Raw genomic sequence first — 22,510 nt, 5'->3', positions numbered from 1 at the left:
CTCAAAGGAATGAATGTAAAACATGAAAGTGAAACACTGAAAAAATTATTTTCCTTCTATGGGTAGATAGAATAGGGGCAAATCTTTCAACACTGATATAATTCTTGGCTCATGCTTCCCTCAAATTTCACTGCCAAACTTGATTTGCAAATTCTCAGATGTTCTAACATCTGAACAAACTTTCTTACCCATAGCCACCAACGATGCACAGTTTTGTATGTACATTCCATAATGCAAGGTCCTCCTACAATATTTTGTATCATATCCTGTATCTCCTGAATACTACAGAATATTATAGAATTTGTGATAATTAGGTTCATAATGTATAAAATTACACAAAATATATCTTACGATCTTTCTATAAGTGGAACTTCATGTCACCTAAGTTTGGCTATCTAGAAGATTTGTTACTCTTCCTCACTTCTAAAGACTCCTTTTCAGACAGTGAATAGAGAGGGCCTCCCAAAAATTGATTTACCACATCTAATTTAGAATGAAAGCAAGCAAGTGATATTCATTTAATTACATGGGGGACAAAACTAATTTTGTTTAAATTGTCAAAATTCCCAAACTCAATAGTTTACTTTTAAAATAATATGAAACCAAAGCAAAATCCATGTATTGGCACTCTCTAATCATAGAGTCAATATGAAGCTTATCCTGATAAATTCAAAGGACACATAACAGCTACAATACATATGCTAATACTATATGTTTTTTGGAACTATTTTCCTTTGAGATAATGAGAGCAAAAATGTTAATTATTCAAATAAGAAAACAATGCTTGAGATAAAATTTAAAGTACATCCTTCTCTGCTGAGGTCAATTTTGTGTGATTTTACGTAGCTCCATGAATAACAATGTGTAATCTCAGGGTATATCTGGGTAAAATCATAATTTAGTGGGTTACAGATCCTTTATCTGCCAGAGGCTAACAGCTCTGTAAGAGAATCAGGAGGAACAATTCTATGTTTATGCCTCAGCCACATGGTTTCTAGCCTGTTTTAGTATGTTTACCCACTACTGTTTTCTGCTACAGTCAGATCTTGTGCAGTGTAGTCATTGCTAGTGATTTTACTAGAGAGATGGCATTTCTGGAACAGAAACACAACGACAGTCTCCTTTGGGAGTCAGTAGGTCAGAGCCAGCCCCAGTGTGTAGATGTCTGACAATTTACCCAGCTCTCCCACAGCTCTCCTAGCTTAGTTCCTTGCTTCTTCCAAACCTGGGAAAGGGCTGGCTCTGCAGATGTCCACAGTATGCTTTTAAATCATCCCACTACAAATTACTGTGAATCATATATACTAAAATTCACAGAATTAATTATACTAATGAGTGAGTGAAATCTTGACTACAAAGCTTGACAGATTCACTGTTCCCCCATATGTGGGATATGATATTCACATACCCATACATGAGGATAGAAGAATCTACTCCATCTTTGTGTGTCCACAGATATCTGGCTAGGTGCCTTCTAAATATGTTATTCAATTCTAACAGAGGTTTTCACAAAAACATGCAAAACATGCAGTGACATAGACGTTGATCAGAGGCACCTCTGAAGCTCCTCTGGTGCAGTCACTCTCAGCAAGGGACTGTTGCCAACTCTGGATCCAGCCAGCCATGGACATCTAGTCAAGTCTTGAAGACTTCCAGGTATGGAGAATGTGCAGTCTCTCTGGGCACTCTGTTTCAGTGTTGCACCACCCTCCCAGCAAAGACCTTTTTCTCCCCAGTGTTCAACATGAAACTCCCAGTCTGCAACTTCAGGCCATTGGCCCTTGATATATCACCTGATGCTACAAGAAAATAACCTTCATAACTTTTTGTCACCTGCTATCTTTGTAACTACCTTTTGAAAATCTTCAGGCTGTTCTTAGGACACTTCTCAGTTTCTTTAGACTAACCAAGTTCTCATCTCTTAGCTTTCCTCATCCATATGCTACGCATAATTTCTAAAGTTGAACTTCACAGAACTTCAAGTAAAGAAATAGGAAAGAAATTGGATGCACTGACTTAAGAGAGACAGGTGTTATTTCAGGAAAAAAAAAATACACCAAATATATCATGTTTTATAAATTAAAAATTATACAGTTGAATAAAATTTATTTTGAATTTTGCATTTACATTTAAAAACTGGGATGTTACTTTTAATCATTCTTGCTAACCTAAATTGAGAGTCTTGAAAAAAATTATTTACTTTTTTTTTTAACTTTTTTTTTTTTTACTTTTTTTTAAAAAAATTTTTTTTTTTTTTTTTTTTTTTTTTTTAGTGTAAGTTGTTCAAGGAACACTGTCAAACCCAAGAAAAACTACCACTGGGTTTTAGATTTAAGAAGTCACTTTAAAACATGCTCCAAATTCTCCTCTGTAAAGCATAGCTTCACTGGAGGCAAAGACCAAACTCTCAGTGGGTGAAAATCATTTTAATATCAATAATCCCATCCAGGAGCTCCTATGTGAAATGTTCAGGTATTTCCATAGAGTTTTTTATGAATCAGTAGGTTTCACCTGGAAAAATTGGACTGAGTAGGAAGTCAGGAACTGAAACCCAGGGGCCATGATAAGACTTATGTAGCCACTGTTATATTGCTGTAAATACTGAAAGCAGTCTAATAAATGTATGTTGGAAGTATCACAGTAGTTCTTTCTCTTAACATTTCACCACTAAGAGCTGACCTAAATGCTGGTTTAGTTAATCACTTAGGAACAGAAATATCTTTGGGAAGAAAAAGAAATGAGAATGAAAATACTGAAGTATCATCTTTCAGATATCTCCACAAAATATGAAGTCTCTCTGCAGATTAAATTCTACATTATATTTCTATAGCCTGGTCTAAAAATGTCAGTTTCCATCAACACCTTTGGGATTTAAGCTCATTTAACCAATACAACATGGACATCAGATTTGCATCTGCTTAAAAAGTTTATTTCAGTTTTCAATAAGAATACAGATTCTCATTGCTTAATATTACCCAGAGCAGTATACGGAGCATGCATGAGCTGACAATTACTTAGGAATTACTTAGTTTAGGAGTTTTGTCCGAATTATACCCTGGTTCCTGACTGCTTACTGAAAAATACATATTGAGAATATAATTGATTGATTGATTGATTGATAGTTAATATGGAAAATTATGAACAGAATGTGGTGGCTCCTCTCTCTTGGCTTACGTCTACTTTGTTGTGTTATATATGGTGCCCATATTAAAATTTGATGCCTGTTTTGGAAGGATGGCTCAAGAGGAAGTTTCTGTTTTGCTGGGATTTGAGTGACTTCCTTCTGAAAACAAAGGCAGATGAGAAGCAAAAAAAAAAAAAAAAAAAAAAAAAAAAAGGTTTTCCATATATTTTGTCTATTTTTCAAGCTTCTGTGTCATCTATTGATCCAAGATTGGTAGGCTTCTTTCAAGCTTTCTGCCTCAAAAGCTTTTTCAGTAAATATTGAGGTCAATATTGATACATAGCAGGACAAAAATCTATGGATTTATCAGTAAATTTCAGGAAATTATCTTTGAAACATCAATTCAATTTGTTTTGAATTAAAAGTCTGAAGCATGAATTTCAATTCCTAGTTAATTATAGTGACAGATGGGATAACTTTAAGTCTGTTCTTTAAGAAAGAAAAGGACCCTAATAATTTATTTCCTGTTTTGCTCACACATTTCCCAGTTGGTTCAGCATACTTCACTAAAGTTTTGCTTACAAAGTGGCTTGCTGAATACTATGCCCCCTTTAAAAACACAGGTAATTTGTTTTCTGTTATATGTTATTGCCAGCTACAAGGAATAAAAATCAACTAGTGATCACTTTTATTCACCATTCTTTTCTTCCCCGTTCTCAGCTGGAATCACAGTCCTTGTACCACACACATATGCCTTGCCCTCAAAAAACAATGTATACACCAAAACTTGACCTTGTATATTGAGTTTGACCAGTTTAAACTGGACTGAATTATTACCTTACTGAAGATATGGATGTGACTTAGCTGATGTTAAGGATCTGGTCCTTTGTACTTTAGTTTTTTGAAGATGAATTTAGGGTTAACATGTTTATAAATGATTTTTTGCATATGGTTTGTGATTGAATGCTGTAAGCAGGTATCAGGATACTCAAGGAAACTATGAGAGATTTTAAAATATATTTCAGAAAATATAAATTAATAATTCATTTTATTAGTTTTGAAAAAAAAATATATATTATATAGAAATTGCAAAACAGAAATCTGACCATGCATGCTCATATACAAATCATATTGCTGTTGACATATGCATTTTCTAGGATAAGGATAGGCTGCAAAATGGAGAGATTTCAATTATAAAGATGTATGAAGTATAAACTAATATGTTCTGACATTTCTCACAATATCTCCTCTCTTGGTAAACTCGGCAGAGACACTGTGCTGACTCCAAGAAGGCGAAAGACATGCATATTTACATAATACACACTCCTTAATAAATTTTTAAATTTTAATATACAAGATGTCAAACAGAATATGCTGAGTTTTACCTGCAAAGGCTTTGTAATCCACCAAGTCAAACATTACAATAGCTACTGCTGACCAGGTAACAATCAGAGCGAGAACAAGAAGCCATGCTGCTGGTGAGCTGAATGTTGTCACTAGGTCTTCCGCAACTGATTTCTTGCCCACTTTCATGGATGATGAGGGAACAGATCCGTTCTTACCATCTATTATTGTCGTGGTCGTAGACATACGTCCTAAGCAAACAGTGAAATAAAATGTAACATTTGGAGCCCAAAAATCAAGATATATTGATATCCATCTGTACTCAGAACATTTAAAATGTAAATGTAAATGTTGCAATATTAAAGAGAGGTTCTTGTGCTTTCTGGAAGGAAATTTTCCTAAAGCAGGGCCACAGTTAGTAAAGTTAATCTGGGAGCAAATTCTGTGGAATAGCCATGACTGGCCTTCCTGATTATTATGAGACATTTTTTAGTCTGCCACATATAACAACAGACTTAGGAGAGTGATTGATGAAAGTATAAAATATCATTATTCTCCAAAGGATTGTCTTGTTACAGGCTGTAGGCCAGATTCTTAGGTGATGTGATTAAGTGTACTTTCATGGACTGTAATGGAGTTAATGTATTTACGCAACCCAAGGTTTGGCTGGAATTCTGCTGTCAAGGACATATATTGATGGCAATGAGAATGTTTATACCCCATTTCATCCAACATAAACACAAATGATTTGTATGTACAGTATCATTATGCTTTGTGAAGAGGCTTATAGCTGATTTTAAACATCTTTCTGCATAACATTTTTCACTTAATTAAATAATCACCATAGAAGCAACAGTTACAAAGCCAAAGAAGACTTAATTACAGAAAGTATAGGTCTGGACCTAGAAAGGTGGTAGGAGGGTGAGTACTAACATTAGCTAAGTAAACTGTTGATACACATTAACTGTTTAAAGGACAGTTAATAGCAGTGACTTAATCTACTTCTTCTTGAGATATTAAGAAAAGTAATTTCTGCACACAAACCATAAGTATGGTTTCTGAAATCTGCCAACATTTGAAATGTTTTCATATCACACCTCCTCATAAAAGAAAATGGTACGCTAAAAAATCTTGGTTGGTACTTCTTTTCCAGAATATGCAACAACAATAGTAAAAAAATATTCATAACTCCACAGTTAACAAAAGTCAAAGAGCATGAAATCTCCACCAGCATAGTTTACAAATTTTCTTGTAACCTACTGTTAAAATATTCTGCTACATATATTCTGCTATATGCTACATATATTCCTTGTCTAGTTGACTTAATTTGTTACTAACTCTCATTAATGAGTATCAATGATTTCAGGGACACTTGCACACACAAAGATCTAAACTTTCAAGGAATCAGGTGATGCCTGGTTTTCTCATAACTTTGCTTCTCATCTTGACATCACATAACTTTGGTCACAACCGATACAACCTGTAAATCCGATAATATTCTAGGATGATGAAGGTAAGGAAAGTGACAGAGCTGCACTATAGAAAGATAAATAAACTTAGCCTTTCACATAGAAAATGGCAAATAACCATTTAGAAAATACCACTAAATTTAAGGTATAAAGCTGAAGACTTTCAGATGGTTGCCATCACAAGATATATGTAGCCTTTATTTGAGAATCATTATATTGATATTCTTGAAGAAATAAAGGACACATTTATTCTTATATACATATGCACATATATTTATCCCCTCTAAAAATATTTTGTTTATTATGTAGTACATAGCATTTTTGTTTATTTCCCTTATCTCTATCTTTTAAGCCTGCTTCTGCTCAAGCATCCTGACACTAATCAGTGCCTTGCCTTGGAAAGCTGATCTGCTAAACAGCAATGTTGTATAAGCAGAACACGTTTCTCTAAATTTAATCTTATTTATAGAATGTTTATTCTGATTGTAAATAATGAAATAATGTCTGTCTACTGGGATGCAATGTGTACTTTTTCTTTCTTTCTTTCTTTCTTTCTTTCTTTCTTTCTTTCTTACTTTTTTTTTTTTAATATAGTTTAAAATATAGTTTAAAATGATCACTGCTTCCATTTCTCCAAATACAAATTTTGGATCAAATATTTCACAGCAGGAGATGAAATATGCCAAGTGACAGCTAGAAATAAAGATCAGCTTACTCAAGTCTAATTCCAAATCAATAGCATTTTGTTATTCTACTGCATACAAAATGTAAGTAATTTGTGCATACAGCAGGTCATAAACGACACATCATGCCTTTTTTCCCTTGGGGATATTAGTCAGGGTTTATAATGTATGTGAGGGAATAGAAAGGTACTGTCTCATCTTGACAGATCTGATTAGTATCACAGCACATCTCAAATGACATACAATGATGGATATTTGCAAGTTATAATAAAGGCAATTAAAACTCTCTGCGTGCATATAGACATATACATACAGATACCATTGAAAGGATTATATTCCTAGGACTGTTGCAGTGTAAAAATAGTTCCTTCTTATTTAGTACCTAACTTTTCAAATTAAGGGTCCTGTATGGTTTCCCTGGTGAAGAAAAATTTTTCTTACGATTTTTCAATCAAAGCAATGCTGCAGAAACAAAGCTGAAGTACGATGGAATGTTATCTGTTGCACATTCTTGGCTGTCAGTGTAGCCGAGTCAGATTTCCCCTTGAAAATACAGTATGCAATACAAGAAAATCAGTTATGGTCATTGAAGGGAGAGTGAAACACTAATCACCCAAATTTGCCTGCAGGTCAAGCAAAAATCGTATTATTGTACTGCTAGGTGTTCCCAATGCAGACTCTTGCTGTATGAGTCAGGTATCTAAAAAAGGTCTCCAGTGTTATAGTTGCTTTAGGGTATCAGAGATACCCTCACTGGACTGGGAGGCATCATCTACAAGACAGTAACTTCTGAACTGCTTAGAGGGCAGGCCTAAACCACTGAAAACAGGAAATAAAGTTTCATGTATTATGATACTCCTCTGCCTCTATTTACTAATGTACACAAAATTGACTGGAGGAGGTTATTTCAGGACTCCTAGGAGGGACATTGTTTCATGCTACATATTCCCATGAGGTGTGGAATTGACACTGCTGTAATTTCTTAACGCCAAAAAGGAAAGTCAATAACACCAAGATGGTTGCCCTCCCAACTATAACCAATCTACTCTGTTATTGCAGTGCCCATGGGTACAATTCTGATGCTTTTCTCTGCCTTGTCTTTGTTTTGCAGTGCCCAGATGTTGTGTGCTTTGTTGTCCATTTCTTACTAATGTTAACCTCTTTTCTAAACCTACAGTGATGTTATTTACACATTTAGAACAATACAGGATGAAGGGACCTACATATGGCCAATGTTCTTCACCAATCCAACTAGCAAGAATTCTCTTCTTTCTCTGAAAAGTAACAAAGTTGAGCAGAGCTCCTCCCCAGGGGGTCAGAGGGACTTCAGCTACCCATTGAGGGAAAGAGAAAGATGGGCGTATTTGCTGCCTTGGCTGTTTTGAAATCACCTGATGGAGCCTATCACTTGAGAGTGGTCATTCAGAAACAGGTTAAGATAAGATTCCAGATATCCTTCCCACCCATTTAATACATATTTTCTCTCCCAAGACAGATTTCACTGTCTGTATTACAGCCAACCAGAATCCAAATCAGTTTAGTATACTTAGGTGAATGTTGCAGTGCATGAGCACTGATTCATGAGCACTATGGGTTGTGATTGCTGTTGATTTTCAATGATGTTAGGAACTTTTAAAAGTTATATATAAATTTCGATAAAAAGATTACTCTAGGGATATTACTCTGACTCCACATCACAATTTCTCATGCACATAGAACTACCCCATAAGGTCACAAATGTCACCTTTATCAACATTTTATCAACAGATCACCGTTATCAACATCAACAGATTAATTTGCTAAATTCCAAAGAGTTAAAATTCAGACATTCTTACTATCACTCTGGTTTCAGAGTTGTCAATTAGGATACAATCTGAAGACCCATAAAATTGCATAGGTGTAAATAAACATTGAAAACTGGTGAAAATATTGAGGAGAATACTCTGAAACTTTCAAAGTCCGGAGTAAGCTTGTAGTTCTGTCAGCTTAGATAAAATACCCTTTGTATGAGTTCATTGATGTCTCCTTAAGGTATAATAGGCATAGGAGTACATGGTTAAGGATGGGCACTTGATTTTGCAATTCAATAGCTAGACTTCTCACTACCTCAGCAGAAAAAGTAAAAAAAGAAAAAAAAAACCACCCATATTCTCATTCAAATGTAAAATAGTCATGTTCTGTATTTATGTTATTTCCTAGATGGTTTATGTACCACAGCCTTTATCCTGCCAACAGCAGATTAAAAAAAAAAAAAAAAAAAAAAAAAGTCAAAATACTTAATGTGAAATGCTGTTTTAAGAATGGGTGTATTAGAAGCAGAGTGCTAGTCAAGCTGTTAGGAAAAAAGAGATTGTTACCTTTTAAATAATAATTTTGTTGCTAGGACAGATGGGATGAGAGAAGCCTCAATGAAATCTGCTCTAAATGAGAGAAATGGTAGATTTTGTCTTGTCTGTTCTACTTCCCAGATAAATAGCCTACACTCCAATAAATAGCCTATAGGGTATTCTGGATTCAGGTCATTGATGGCTCCTGTTCAACCTATGCCACTTTACTGGGAATATTTAAATACTAATTAACTGAGCAGAGTAGAGAAAGAATGACTGTATAAATCGACACTGTATGTTAAGCACCATCTTAAGCCTTGGGCTTTAACCTGATGACCTCATCAATTCACCACTCTTGTGATCAGGAAGGCAGCAATCTCTGTCTATGGAACGGGAGGTGCTGCTGGGACAAGAGGACAAAAGATTAGGACTCTTCAGTGAAGGACTGTGCAATGGATATACAGTAATCTTCTTCATTTTTCAGGCCTAGCATAACACCTTTTCTGAGTTCACAGGCCTCTGCAGCTCTCACAGTAATCATTCTTTTCCATGCATGGAAAATGCTTTTCACCACAAAAAAAAAGAACCAACCAAAAATGAATGAATAAATAAATAAATAAATAAATAAATAGATAGATAGATAGATAGACAGATAGATAAATAAATAAATAAATAAACAGCGACATTTTTTCTACGTCTCTTGTTCAGGTGATACTTATGCATGACTATGGATTTCTCTTACTATTTCTCTGCTGTGGTCTCAGCACCTTTGGTTTATACAAGTGGAAAGGAAAAAGCAGAATTTCTGTTGTCATTAATCATTAGAAGCTTGCAATAAATAAATAAATAAATAAATAAATAAAAATGGTAACAATATTCTTCCCTGAAGCAGTCTGATAACTTTTGCCCAGAAATCTTTTGCCCCATCATACGTATATAGTCACTTTTCCAGCACTTTCATAGGCACGAAGTGCTGGAAACTCTACATCGGATTCATACCTTTTGCCTCCTTTATACATTCATTTGGGAACAAAATGCTGAGCAGAAGGAAGAGAGACCCTCAGAATCCATCATAAACACCTCAACAGAGAGCCTTCACCTTATTATTTGCACAGAAATCTACAACACTAGCACCAGAGGCCAAGAGATGCAGATACTGGATGATGAGTAACACTGCAGAACAGCTAAGAGAAAGAGCAAGAGGAGTCCAGCGGGGCAAAGCACTGCCCCACTGTCCTGTTCCATACTGCCACTGCCCTGTTGCATGCTGTCCCCTCCCCAAGCAGCCATGCTGTCCCAGATGGAGCACACCATGGAGACCCTGATTTCACCCTCCACAATTATGCAGGGGACAAGAACCACCTGAGCAAGGAAGACCTGTGGGTGTTGAGAGAGAAGGAGTTCTGGCACTGGACAAGATCTTCATGGACTAGTGCCACAACAGCAAGGTTGGTTTCCAGAGCTTCATCTTGCTAGTGGCCAGGCTCACCATTACCTGCAATGACTACTTGGTGGTGCACAGGAAGCAGAAATGCAGGCAGTGAGAGCACCTGCATGCTGCCCTGGTCCCTCACTCCTGCCAGACCCTGGTAAAGCAGTTTTATATTATATGAGATTATTTTATGATTTATTTATTTATTTATTTATTTGCTTTCAGAAATTGTATGCCCAGCAGGACTAGGGAAGTGATTGTCCCTCTGTTCTCAGCTCTGGTTAGGCTGCACTTTGAATATTGTGTTCAGTTTTGTGTCCTTCACTACCAGAAGGACATCGAGATACTGGAACATGCCCAAAGAAGAGCAACAAAGCTGGTGAAGGGCCTAGAGAACAAGTCTTATGAGAAGGATCTGAGAGAGCTGGGTTTGTTTAGATTAGAGAAAAGGCTCAGTACCTTATTGTACTTTACAATTACCTTAAAGGAGTTCGTAGTGAGGTGGGGATCGGCCTCTTCTCCCAAACACCAAGTGATAAGACCAGGGGAAATGGCCTCAAGTTGCACCAGGGTAGGTTTAGGTTGCATATTTGGAGAAATTTATTTACTGAATGCGTTGTGTGGCATTGGAATAAGGTGACCAAGGAAGTGGTTGAATCACCATCCCTGGAGGTCTTCAATAAACGTGTAGATGTAGAACATAGTATGGTTTAGTGGTGGACTTTAGTACTAGGTTAAAGGTTGGATTGGATGATCTTGGTGGTCTTTTCCAGCCTGAATGAGTCTGTGATTTTGCTTTCTTCCAAATGCAACATTTTGTCAGCTTCCACTTAGCTGGTAAAGAAGATGATTACAATGGATTTAAGACCACTTACTGTGTTGTATCTGCAGTCCTGGTATCCTTCAATTGACAATTGTTTGGGAACCTGCTTAGATCCACTAATATGCATCATGTTTCCTATTGGATGAACATGATAATATGAGGGCAAGACTCTTGACATTGATAGAGAGGTTGATTGAAACAGAGAAAGATCTTAAACAGGCACATTCAGTTTGACTTTGAAAGCTTGTCTCTAATTATTATTGGCAACAGGCTTTGTGAATAGGGCAGACAGCTACAGTTCAGCGCAGAGATAAATGGCAGACACCTTGTATAGGTATTCTCAATGTGAAGGAGCTTTTGCAAGCCGATTAGCAGAAATATGACAAATGTAGGAAAAAAAAATATATATATAGAAGGAGCTACAACATAAATCTCTTGAGGCATCTGACTTTCACTTATAGCTTTTTTTTTCTGTTTCATATTATATCCTAATGTGTGAATGAAAGAATACAACTGGAATAACTGGAAGGAAACAACATACAGGAGTATCACAACAAAACCTCTGGAAAACTACTCAGACTTAAAAGGTAGTGTCTTTCCAGACACTACAAGGCTTAGAAAGCTGTAACTGGACTGAGGGAGCATTTGCAGATTTATTGGTGAACGATAGTTATGAAAATGTAATATTCTTTATGAAATGTGGAAAATAGGGTTGGAGATTATGCAGCAACCAACTCTAAATGACAAAAGAAATAGAATAGAGATTATGGAATAGAGAGAGGATGGAGCATGAAAATTAACTGCACAACTGAATTCAGAAAAAAATACTTATAATTACATATGATGCTGTGTACTCTTTTAATTTCCTCTTCTGTTATTATATCTGTATTGGTTTTATTTTTGATCAATAAAGAGCATCTGATAATCTAAAGAACTACATTCTGTTAATCTTTTCCATTCCTTCTCCAATAAATTATGTACATAAATATTTTGATCACACCAATTTCAATAAGAAGTTTGTAGAATAAAAGCTACATCCTATCAAGTCATTTCATTATCTTTTCAAAGAAAATGTGTACTTTATAAAGTATAAGTAAATAATACTACTATTAATAATATTAACTATAAATACTCTCAGGTGAAAATTAGAGGTTATTAATTGATATTCTAAGTTGTGATATATATGTTGGTATTGCATTACTAACTCTGTCTTAGGATACAGTACCACATCCTATATGGAAAAAAAAAAAAAAAAAAAAAAAGTAAAGAAATTAATTGTTTAACTAGTAATAGACAAAACCTCTATAACTGTATGAACAGAAGATACCTTTCCAATGGCATATGGCCACGTTATGATAGGGACTGGGCAAAGGCATGGTAAAAAAGACAAAAACAAACAACCAAAAAACAACAAACAACCAAAGAAACAAACCAAAGAAAAACAAAACAAACCAAAGAAAAACAAAACAAACCAAAGAAAAACAAAACAAAACAAAACCAACCAAACAAACAAAACTCTTTTATAAAGACCATTACTGTAAACAAGGAGGGCATCACCTCTGCAAGAGCCCTCCACACTGGGGGAGAAATCCAAGTGGTAGCTATTCAATTTTATTTGTCTGGGAAAAAAAAAAAAAAAAGAATATGGTACGGGACAGTAGTGAAATCTTCTACAATCAGAAAATGCACCTTTCTACAAGTGTAACAGAAAAAAAAAAAAATCTTCAGAAAACTGTGGTAAGGAATAATATGTAACTGAAAAAGGGGCTTTTGATAGATAACGTTGACTCTTCGGGGAAGATCCAACCAAAATCTTACCAAAGAGTACCCCTCATAATTTCCCAAGAGGAGATGTTTATGAACAGCTGTGATAGGTAGTATCCTTATTTTATGGAATGGACCATTGAATCTCATTGAAGCAATAATAACATTAGCTGTTGATTTTTCTGGAATTGGCTGAGGTATGAAGCACTGTATGTACAGTACAAATTAGACATGGAGAAGAGGAATTTTAACTATTTGTGTGGACTTCTTGAAACAATTTGAGAGCTCCAGGGAGAAGAAATGGAAACCAGTGTTAATCAGCCCCCACTACATTGTACTTTAAAATACAGTCAACAGTAAAATAAGTTAACTCCCTCTTAGCTGATATAAGTCTGACCTTTGTCTTCAGAGACCCCAGCTGGATCAGCAGATATCTTTACAGGATATAGGAGCTCACACCCCATTGAAAATACATATGAAATGACTCCTAAATCACTTGAAAAAGTGGACTTGAGTGATTTTGGATCCAAACTTTCATATTTCTTTGCACCTATGAATTTCATAGTGCAGCAGAGCACTGGTTGATACTTCAAATTAAGTGGAGGAAATTTTATTTCATATACCTTTTCAATTAACTGTAAAAAATACTTTCACTTCACTCTGAAATTGCTTATAAAGGACATTATGCTGATATGACCTTTAACTTTCTATCTCTATGTATTTTTTTCCTGTGTGAATATGTATTTCAAAGTGCTTTTACATTATTCTGGTTATTATTCAGGTATAAAAAACACAGAAGGGATTAGCAGTTAGTTAGCAGTTAAAAGATCTTCTCTGTTTTTGAACCTGCAGAAATAGTCTTATATGACTGACTAATGTGAGCATCTCTACAACAATTCACACCTGAAATGACTTTAGAAAAAAAAGGAAAGGAAGGAAAGCCTTAAGGTCCAGATTTAAAATACATCAGGTTTTATTGGGAAATTTTATAGATCATTTTACTTAGAGCTATATCAGTTTGTGTAGAGAGTTCTTGAGAACTTAGAAGGCCACTGGGGTTAACAATAATCAACACAGAATAAATTACTCCTATAAAATCAAGACTGCAGGAAGTACATTTGATCATACTGAACAAGAAAAGCTCCATTTACTGCACGTTAAACCAACAGCCATCCATGGCAAAAGGACATCAAGCTGCTCCCTTTCTAAAAGGCAGCAGACCATGATCTGTGAGTTGGACATTTACATCTTTCTATTTGAAATCAGTTTGACCTGTCTTTTACATTTGCTTTTAGAAATGCAGAGATTTGTTCAAAAATAATGTTTCATTTCCACCTCTTCATTATGCAGATAAGACAAGAGTATAACTGAATTGTGAACATGTGATACTAAGCTATCAACACTTATCCATGTCTGACTTTTTATTTATTTATCTTTATTATTTTTTATTTTTTATTGATCCATAGTAATACTTTCCCTTCTTTGGAAACAAATTGTTGCTGTAAAACTGTGAAAAGAATTTTTACCTTCCTGTTCATCTTAGGCGTCTGACATTTCTGAAAGAGATGCCAAAGGGATATTCAGACATACTTGTGAGCTGATATAAGCTGAGAGGTACATCTTATCTTTTAAAATGTCAAAACGAAGGTTGAAGGAAAATGGTTGCCATTTATCTTTAAATAGCATGAAACCTTCTGAAGCTAGAGCACTGTATGCATTTCCTTTGTTATTTGTTTTTGGAAACTCAACTCTATACAGCCCTGAAGCCTTCATAAGGGACTAGAGAAAAACACAGATTTTTTTTTTTTTCCATTATTTTTTTTTTTCCATTAAAAAAAAAAAAATCTGTTCCCATCTGTAAAATAATGATGGTCATAATAAATATTTAAAGTCATTAGGATAAATAGAAGGTTACAAATACCTTTGTCTTCACTCCCAGCAACTATACTGATATAAAGAAACTCTGTAAAGAAAATTCCAGATTTGTGCTTCCCCCAGTGAAACTACCATTATCTCTCAAATACGTGTGTCTAGGAATGATTAGTAAAATGATTTGCTTGATTTCCTTTATTCTAAGCTAGCTTGATATTGGAGTTAGAACTGACTCTATAGCTTAACAGATTGGTATCTACAGCATCTGAAAATGAAAATGGTTCTAGCAATAATTCAACATATTCTCCACAACTTATAGATAGAGGTGAGTCTCTTCCTATATTTAAGGTGCAGCCTTAAGTATTGCATGCAGTTCTGGGCTCTGCAATATAAAAAGGATGCGATGGTCCTTGAAAGCACCCAGAGGAGGGCAACAAAGCTGGTAACAGGGCTGGAAGGCATGTCCCCAGAGGAGAGTCTGAGGGTACTTGGGTTGTCTCCTCTGGAGAACAGGCCAAGAGGCAATCTTGTTGCTCTGTGCAACTCCCTGAGCAGGGGAAGTGGGGAGGGAGGTGCTGGCCTCTGCTCCCTGGTCACCAGAACATAAGGGAATGGCACAAAGCTGCACCAGGGGAGGGTCAGAGTGGCCATTAGGGAAAAATTCAGTAACATGAGGGTGGTCAAACACTGCAACAAGCTTCCTGGAGAGGTGGTTGATGCCCCATGCCTGTCAGTGTTCAAGAGGCTTTTGGATACTGCCCTCAGTGCTTTAACTTTTGGTTAGCCCTGAAATGATTATGCAGTTGGACTAGATGATGGTAATTTCCAACTGAACTAAATTATAAATTCTATAGTGCAAGCAGTGACTCACATTGTACATCCATCAAATCTTCCATATCGATCTATCCAATCATTACAGCACTCAAATATGGAGAACACTGCATTGATATAGTTTGAATGTAGTTATGAATGTTATATTCAAGAGACCTGATTCTAGCTCTCTTACCAGATTGAGAAGAAAAAGGCATTTTTAGCCAACAAGAATACAGAAATTTCTATACTAAGAGATATGTAATAAAATATATACATATATATTGGGAAGGTTCTGCTAAAAAGTGCAGTGACAAAATTTCACATCTGACAAAAACTGAAAACCAGAATCAGTGATAGTACCAAGTCAACTGTCTGTCACTGATATATCACATCTGTAATTGACAATTAACTATAAAACTGTATTTTGGATTGTGTTCTCTGGGAGAGAGAAAAATGAAAGAGAGCTACTGAAGAAAACTATAAGGTGGCTTGCAAAATAGTACAAGCAATTTCATGAGAGTCATAGTAAACAGTAGTTAGTTATAGTCCATATTAAACAGGAACTGTTTAACCAAGGTCCACTTTTTGTCAGAGCTATTTTCTAAGACATATGAGAATTCCCCATCTCTGTACTTATAAAATAGCCAAGAAAAGTCCACTACATAAGCACTGAAATTACAAGGAAAACAAAGTTTTCTGAAGCTGGCTTTGAAACTCATGGGCCTGTCAAAATACACCCCAAAGTGCTTTTTGATACACAATTGCATTTAACGTGTGTTTCCATAAGAAAAGTATTCTAGGAATCAGCAGCAGTCATGATCAAGGTAACTCTTCTGAAGTTTTTTTCCCCTCTTTATTTTTGGTCTGGAGGAATCCTTTGGAAAGTATCCTTTAAGTTTTAGGGCAAGAAAAGGCTCTTGAATTGACAAGTAAGTATAGAATTCTGTATTTAGGCAAAAGTTAATGGGTGTTTTATCATTTTATTTGTGCAATACTGATTCCAAAAATGGTAATCTGAAATTGAAACTTGACCTTGATAGATTAAACAAATATTATTGTTTATCTTTGATATTTATTTGGTAATAAGTGTAACCTCTATGGTCAGTTGAGACACAGAGGATATGCTGTCACAGTGAGTACAGTTGATCTTTACTGAGTGTGTATATTCACAATACATCTGTCATCCAGAATGTGTTCTGAGATTCTCAACAGCTGGGAAACCTTTACATTACCTTACAAAAAAAGGTCATTTTAAAGACAATTAATGCCAAATAGTCATAACTTTGTTTTGAAAAAGTATTAAGTAATCTGGAGAAAAATAAGCTTTGTTTTTGGGAATATTTAGATCAATTTTAAGTAGCAAAATCTTTGCCCAAGTAGGAAAAAGTCATTGTGCCACCATCCTCTACTCATAGTCATTCATGAGACAGCTGCCATCAATTAGCCATGTCTTAATCTATTTTATTCTGGATTATACCATGGCCAGATATTTTTTAATATGTGAAACACTTGAAAATTCAAGTTTGATGAGAAAAGATCACTGCATAGTACTGATGCAGAGTTATCTTAGGTATCTTGTTTTCTTTTCTTCCTATACAGATATTTTTATGGCATCTCAGCTACACACTGAAAATAAGGAAAATCAAGAACAATTAGGATTCCTTGGATGTTACTTGAGGAAAAAATAATAATGATAATCTCTTCAGTAATCATATCCATTCTGGGTATCCTTCCTCCTGCCAGCTCAAACATCAAAATCTGTCAGCTAACAAAGGTTGTGAACAGAGTTTAGAAATTGTTAGAGACACCTGACTTTTATCCTCAAGTAGATTAACAACAAATGAGACTATTAGACAACAAATGAGACTATTAGACAACAAATGAGACTAGTCTGTCCTGTATCTATACCCTAAGGACTTCTAATATTGCTAATTTTCACACAACTACATTCTGAACTCAGCCCAGAAGGGTTGCTCAACAGCACAACGAATAGCCTGAAAAAGTTTTAGGAACTCCCACTTCTGTGACGTGGAAAGTAGGACCCAAACCTTGTCATCTGATTTTATCTTTTATGAGGAACAAGAGATTGAAGTACAATTTAAATCTTTCACCTATTCAGATCATAACCTATTCAGGTCTTTGCAAAGCAAATGAGATAAAATAATAAAGACCTTGCCTGACCAAACAGATATGAGAGTCTGAGTGGTTTCTAATTTATCCCAGTAATAAATGCCAAGAAGTGGTTACCTGGCTACATTATTCAGCTCCAGAAATAGAGTCGTTCTCCATAATAATTCATAGAAATATTCCTCACCAGACAGTGATATATCCATGTGACATAAAATATGAAATCTGAAATGTTCCCTATGTCCCAGATGTGTCAGACTGCGCCCAGTGACAGTGACACTGTTCTGTCCTTATGTATGGGCAAGTCTGGATAAAGAGGCAGGCACAGGTGGGTACATTTCCATACCTCTCCACTGCTGTCTGTCTGAAGAAGGTATGGAATATAAATTCAGCGTTTTGGGGACAGCTATGACTTTTCCTTGAGGGAAAAAAAACATAAATAAAAATGTAGTGTTGTATCAAAAAAGCTATTGATTTTATTCCCAAATTATAACTTAAATTCTCATTTCTACATCAACTCTGACTTGAAATGTCATTGTAAATTGTGTTAGACCTATGGAAATATGTATGGAATACACTAAGAAGTGCAAGGGTAGTAATTAATTAATTGTATTTATTTATTTATGGCTGATATTAGTGTGGACTATTAGTCTATTAGTGTGGACATGGACTAAGCATTAGTGTTATAAAATGGACTAAGCATTTTCTTTGCTTAGTCTTTTCTGGTGCATATAAATGACATCATACAACCATTCTGATTTACAGACAGACAAATGACAGAATTATCTACTGATGAACATAGCTCAAGAGTTTTTTCTTTCCTACAGTAGATGCTAACTTATTTTCCCAGAGTAAATCCCAAAGTAATGCATTTTTTTCTAAAGTATATATATATGGCACAGTACTCTGTCTTAATGGTTTCTACATAAAGCATTAATGGTATTACTTTTAAATCAACATTAAAAAACATATATAAAAAAATTAAAGCATAAAATTTTTCTATGCTTGTACAAATGTTCCAAATGTTGTGATCTATTTCTCCATTATTAACTTGCTGAATTATAAAAAGTAAAAATGGCTTTTTCCCTGCCTTCTTGCAAATATAAATATTTATCCATATAAAAGCTATAATACAAGAGGAGGATGTTCTAAGTATAGGATTCAAGTGTTTGTTAGGAGAAAATAATAATAATAATAATAATTTTGATCCATGGCTTAATTGTTAAGTGACTCAGAAGGGATATCTTTATCTTGAAAATGACTCACATGGAAGATTTACTAGTATGTTAAAAGTACTTTTAACTTTTTTAACTTCTTTGGTGACAAGATAAAAATATTCTCTGAATTCAAAGATATCTAAAACAGAAGATTATTTATTTTTAATAGCGATCTATATAACGTATGTCTAAAATATCTCTTTTTCCTACTTACTTTACGCTCCTAAGTATATAACCCGAAATGGGGAGAATGCATTAATAACAAACGTGTATTCATAATATGTATGAAATAAAAATATCTACTGAGATAAATATTTGTGAAATTATATGAACAATATAAGATTCCAATTTTTGTAAAACAAATTCAAATTACATATTCTTGTGCAAAACACAGAATATTACAAAATGATCTTTAATTTTAATTAATGTCCATCACATTTATCTAAGTAGTACTACCACAGAGATAGAAGAAAAGTTTTGAAATACCCCTGAGATGTCTTTTCTGGGCATCTCTCTGCCCTGTTCACATATAGGGAATCCATTCACTTACATTTTGGAATATGGATCTTGCTCAAGATCATATCTTCTCTCAGTTCCCGTGTCTGCATTAAAACATTAGACACTGAGACAAAATTGAGTTCCCCATTATTTGGTCATGGAAGACTGATTAACATCTAAGAAGGCTTCAGCAGAGCAGTCCTCAATTCTCAGTGACATATCTTTGAGGAGAGATAAACCTTTCCTCTTTTTTAATGGCAGGATCAGTCCAAAAAGCATACATAAAGTTTCATTTCAAAGCAGTTTAAAAGACTGTATTAAAATATATATATATATAAAAATCTCTACTAGGGATGCACTAGGGAAAATTTTTGACCAAGTTGGAGTGATAGTTTCCTTATTTCCTTTCATGGATTCTCTTTAGCATTTGCTGTAAACTTGCATGAAGTCATCACAAAGCCATTCTGCTGTCTTCTACAAGCTGTAACACCTCCCTACCTTCTCTGTAATTACAGATGTATACAGTAGGAGATCTAATATTTCTAGGCCATGGTAACAGCAGGACCTGCAAAGCTTCCTCCCATCTTTGGTGCTTTATTAGACACTTGCAGGATTAGACACTTGCAGGACATTAGACACTTGCAGGACCTCTACAAACTTCTGGCATCTTGCGTCAATCTTACCTTAACAATCTTAGTTTTTTGTTTCATTCCCTAACTCTCGTGGTAATAGGAAAAGAGATGGACAAATTTGAAAATCTATACCTGAAGTTCAACTATGATGACTGAAAATGATATTTATGCATATTTGTCTCAATTTCATCCCACTTTCCTTCACTATTTTCCTCCTTGATTAACCATGGGCCATATCAGAGAAACAGAAATGGCACCTGAAAGGATATTTTTCAGCCTGACATTACTTCCCAAACTGTGTGCACTGTATTCACAAATCTGGTGATACTCAAATTTTTCCCATGGAAGCAGAATATTTTCCTGTTTAAGAAACTTTCACATTGTCCCAGATCACATACAAAATCCACGATTCTGTTCTGGGTGTTCTTATTTGTCACTAGTCACAGAATCACAGAATCACAGAATTTCTAGGTTGGAAGAGACCTCAAGATCATCGAGTCCAACCTCTAACCTAACACTAACAGTCCCCACTAAACCATATCCCTAAGCTCTACATCTAAACGTCTTTTGAAGACTTCCAGGGATGGTGACTCCACCACCTCCCTGGGCAGCCTGTTCCAATGCCTCACAACCCTTTCAGTAAAGAAGCTCTTCCTAACATCTAACCTAAAACTCCCCTGGCGCAACTTTAGCCCATTCCCCCTCGTCCTGTCACCAGGCACGTGGGAGAACAGGCCAACCCCCACCTCTCTACAGCCTCCTTTAAGGTATCTGTAGAGAGCGATAAGGTCGCCCCTGAGCCTCCTCTTCTCCAGGCTGAATAAGCCCAGCTCCTTCAGCCGCTCCTCGTAGGACTTGTTCTCCAGGCCCCTCACCAGCTTCGTCGCCCTTCTTTGGACCCGCTCAAGCACCTCGATGTCCTTCTTGTAGCGAGGGGCCCAAAACTGAACACAGTACTCGAGGTGCGGCCTCACCAGAGCCGAGTACAGGGGGACGATCACCTCCCTAGCCCTGCTGGTCACACTATTTCTGATACAAGCCAGGATGCCGTTGGCCTTCTTGGCCACCTGAGCACACTGCTGGCTCATATTCAGCCAACTGTCCACTATCACTCCCAGGTCCTTCTCTGCCTGGCAGCTCTCCAACCACTCATCTCCCAGCCTGTAGCTCTGCTTGGGGTTATTACGCCCCAGGTGCAGGACCCGGCACTTGGCCTTGTTAAACTTCATGCAGTTTAGTCTTCTACCATGTATCTTCCCTTCAGCTCACACTGTGAGGTAAAAGCATACTATTTTCATTTGAAGGAAAAGAAGTGATGGAAAAATTAAGTGAACGCCATACTGGAAGTTTATCAGGAGACAGAATTGAACCTATGTCTCTTCTAACTTCTGGCACATTGCACCTTTCCATTGTGTTAAATTTTAGCACAATATATCACAGACTTTCTCTGAGTGCCATTGTTTTTCTTCTTTGTCTGTCCTTTCAAGCAAGACTTATACACATTTACACATTCAGGATGTATATAAAGTCTCTCTCCTTTTTTTTTTTTTTTTTTTTTTTTTTAATCTCAGATTTTAAGAATATCAAAGCTACTGTTACTTTTGTATTTCAGGAAACTTTCAAACAATTCTCTGAAGTTTCTTTAATATTAATATAGCAGCCTCAGCTCCTTTCTTTGCCAGTATAATGAAAAGAGATAGAGATGTAGAAGCTGATAGCCCTTTCTAAATTTTTAAGAAATCTTTTGAGAGCTACTTAGTTATTCTGTATACATCTTTGCAAGACTTTGCAGGCTGTTATATTCTGGTTAAAGGCCTATTCATCATCTAACCTTTCTTTATTAATTTCCTTTTCTATTATATCTATAGAGTGCAGCTTCAGCTGTAATTAGATAAGTGTTAATAAATAAAAAAATGCATACATTCATATTTATTGAAGATGAACATTTACATTATAGTCAATATTTTAACCTGACAGTGTACATTGATGATATTCTCATAGTCACAAAACTGATAATCTTTCACAATTCATTCCCCCAAAAGTGCAATGCATTCAGAATGCTATTAAAGTACTATGGTAGAATACAAGAATAGACGTATAGATAAAATAATTGAATGACTAATGATGAACAATATTCACACTGTAGTATACTGAAATAGAAGTAGCCCATAAGACATTGTACGATGCTTGCTATAACTTAACCCTGTTGTGGCTAGAATGAAAATAAAAATACAAAAAATAGTACAAAGAGAAAAATCTATATTAAGTTATATACACGTATATATATATCAAGTGTGGCAGTGAGTTAAATGAGGCTTCTCTCTATTTTCATCATCTTTTGTTTACAACATAAATTGACAGAGCAAGGAAGAAAGGGAAGAATAC

The 22,510-nt window shown here is 35.5% G+C and overlaps 2 protein-coding genes across 12 annotated transcripts in view; one reads left to right on the top strand and one right to left on the bottom strand.

Moving 5' to 3' along the window:
• The window catches only part of TRDN (triadin), a 245,228-nt gene that overhangs the window by 202,487 nt on the left and 20,231 nt on the right, over positions 1–22,510 (bottom strand). For all 11 annotated transcript variants that reach the window (XM_035320873.1, XM_035320870.1, XM_035320877.1 and 8 more), the window contains exon 2: positions 4,510–4,719. In XM_035320873.1, coding sequence (XP_035176764.1) covers positions 4,510–4,714 — 205 coding nt within the window. In that variant the 5' untranslated portion in view covers positions 4,715–4,719. The remainder of the gene's footprint in view (positions 1–4,509; positions 4,720–22,510) is intronic.
• Positions 10,003–10,492, top strand: S100A10 (S100 calcium binding protein A10). Its single transcript, XM_035320879.1, is given in 3 exon segments — positions 10,003–10,269; positions 10,272–10,349; positions 10,352–10,492. Coding segments are annotated over 3 exon segments (276 nt in total). The 5' UTR covers positions 10,003–10,211; the 3' UTR covers position 10,492.

This window comes from Oxyura jamaicensis, chromosome 3, assembly GCF_011077185.1.
Source record: "Oxyura jamaicensis isolate SHBP4307 breed ruddy duck chromosome 3, BPBGC_Ojam_1.0, whole genome shotgun sequence".
In the NCBI taxonomy this organism is placed as follows: Eukaryota; Metazoa; Chordata; class Aves; order Anseriformes; family Anatidae; genus Oxyura; species Oxyura jamaicensis.
Note: the sequence above shows the minus strand (reverse complement) of the source record. Positions and strands in the feature narration are given on the sequence as shown.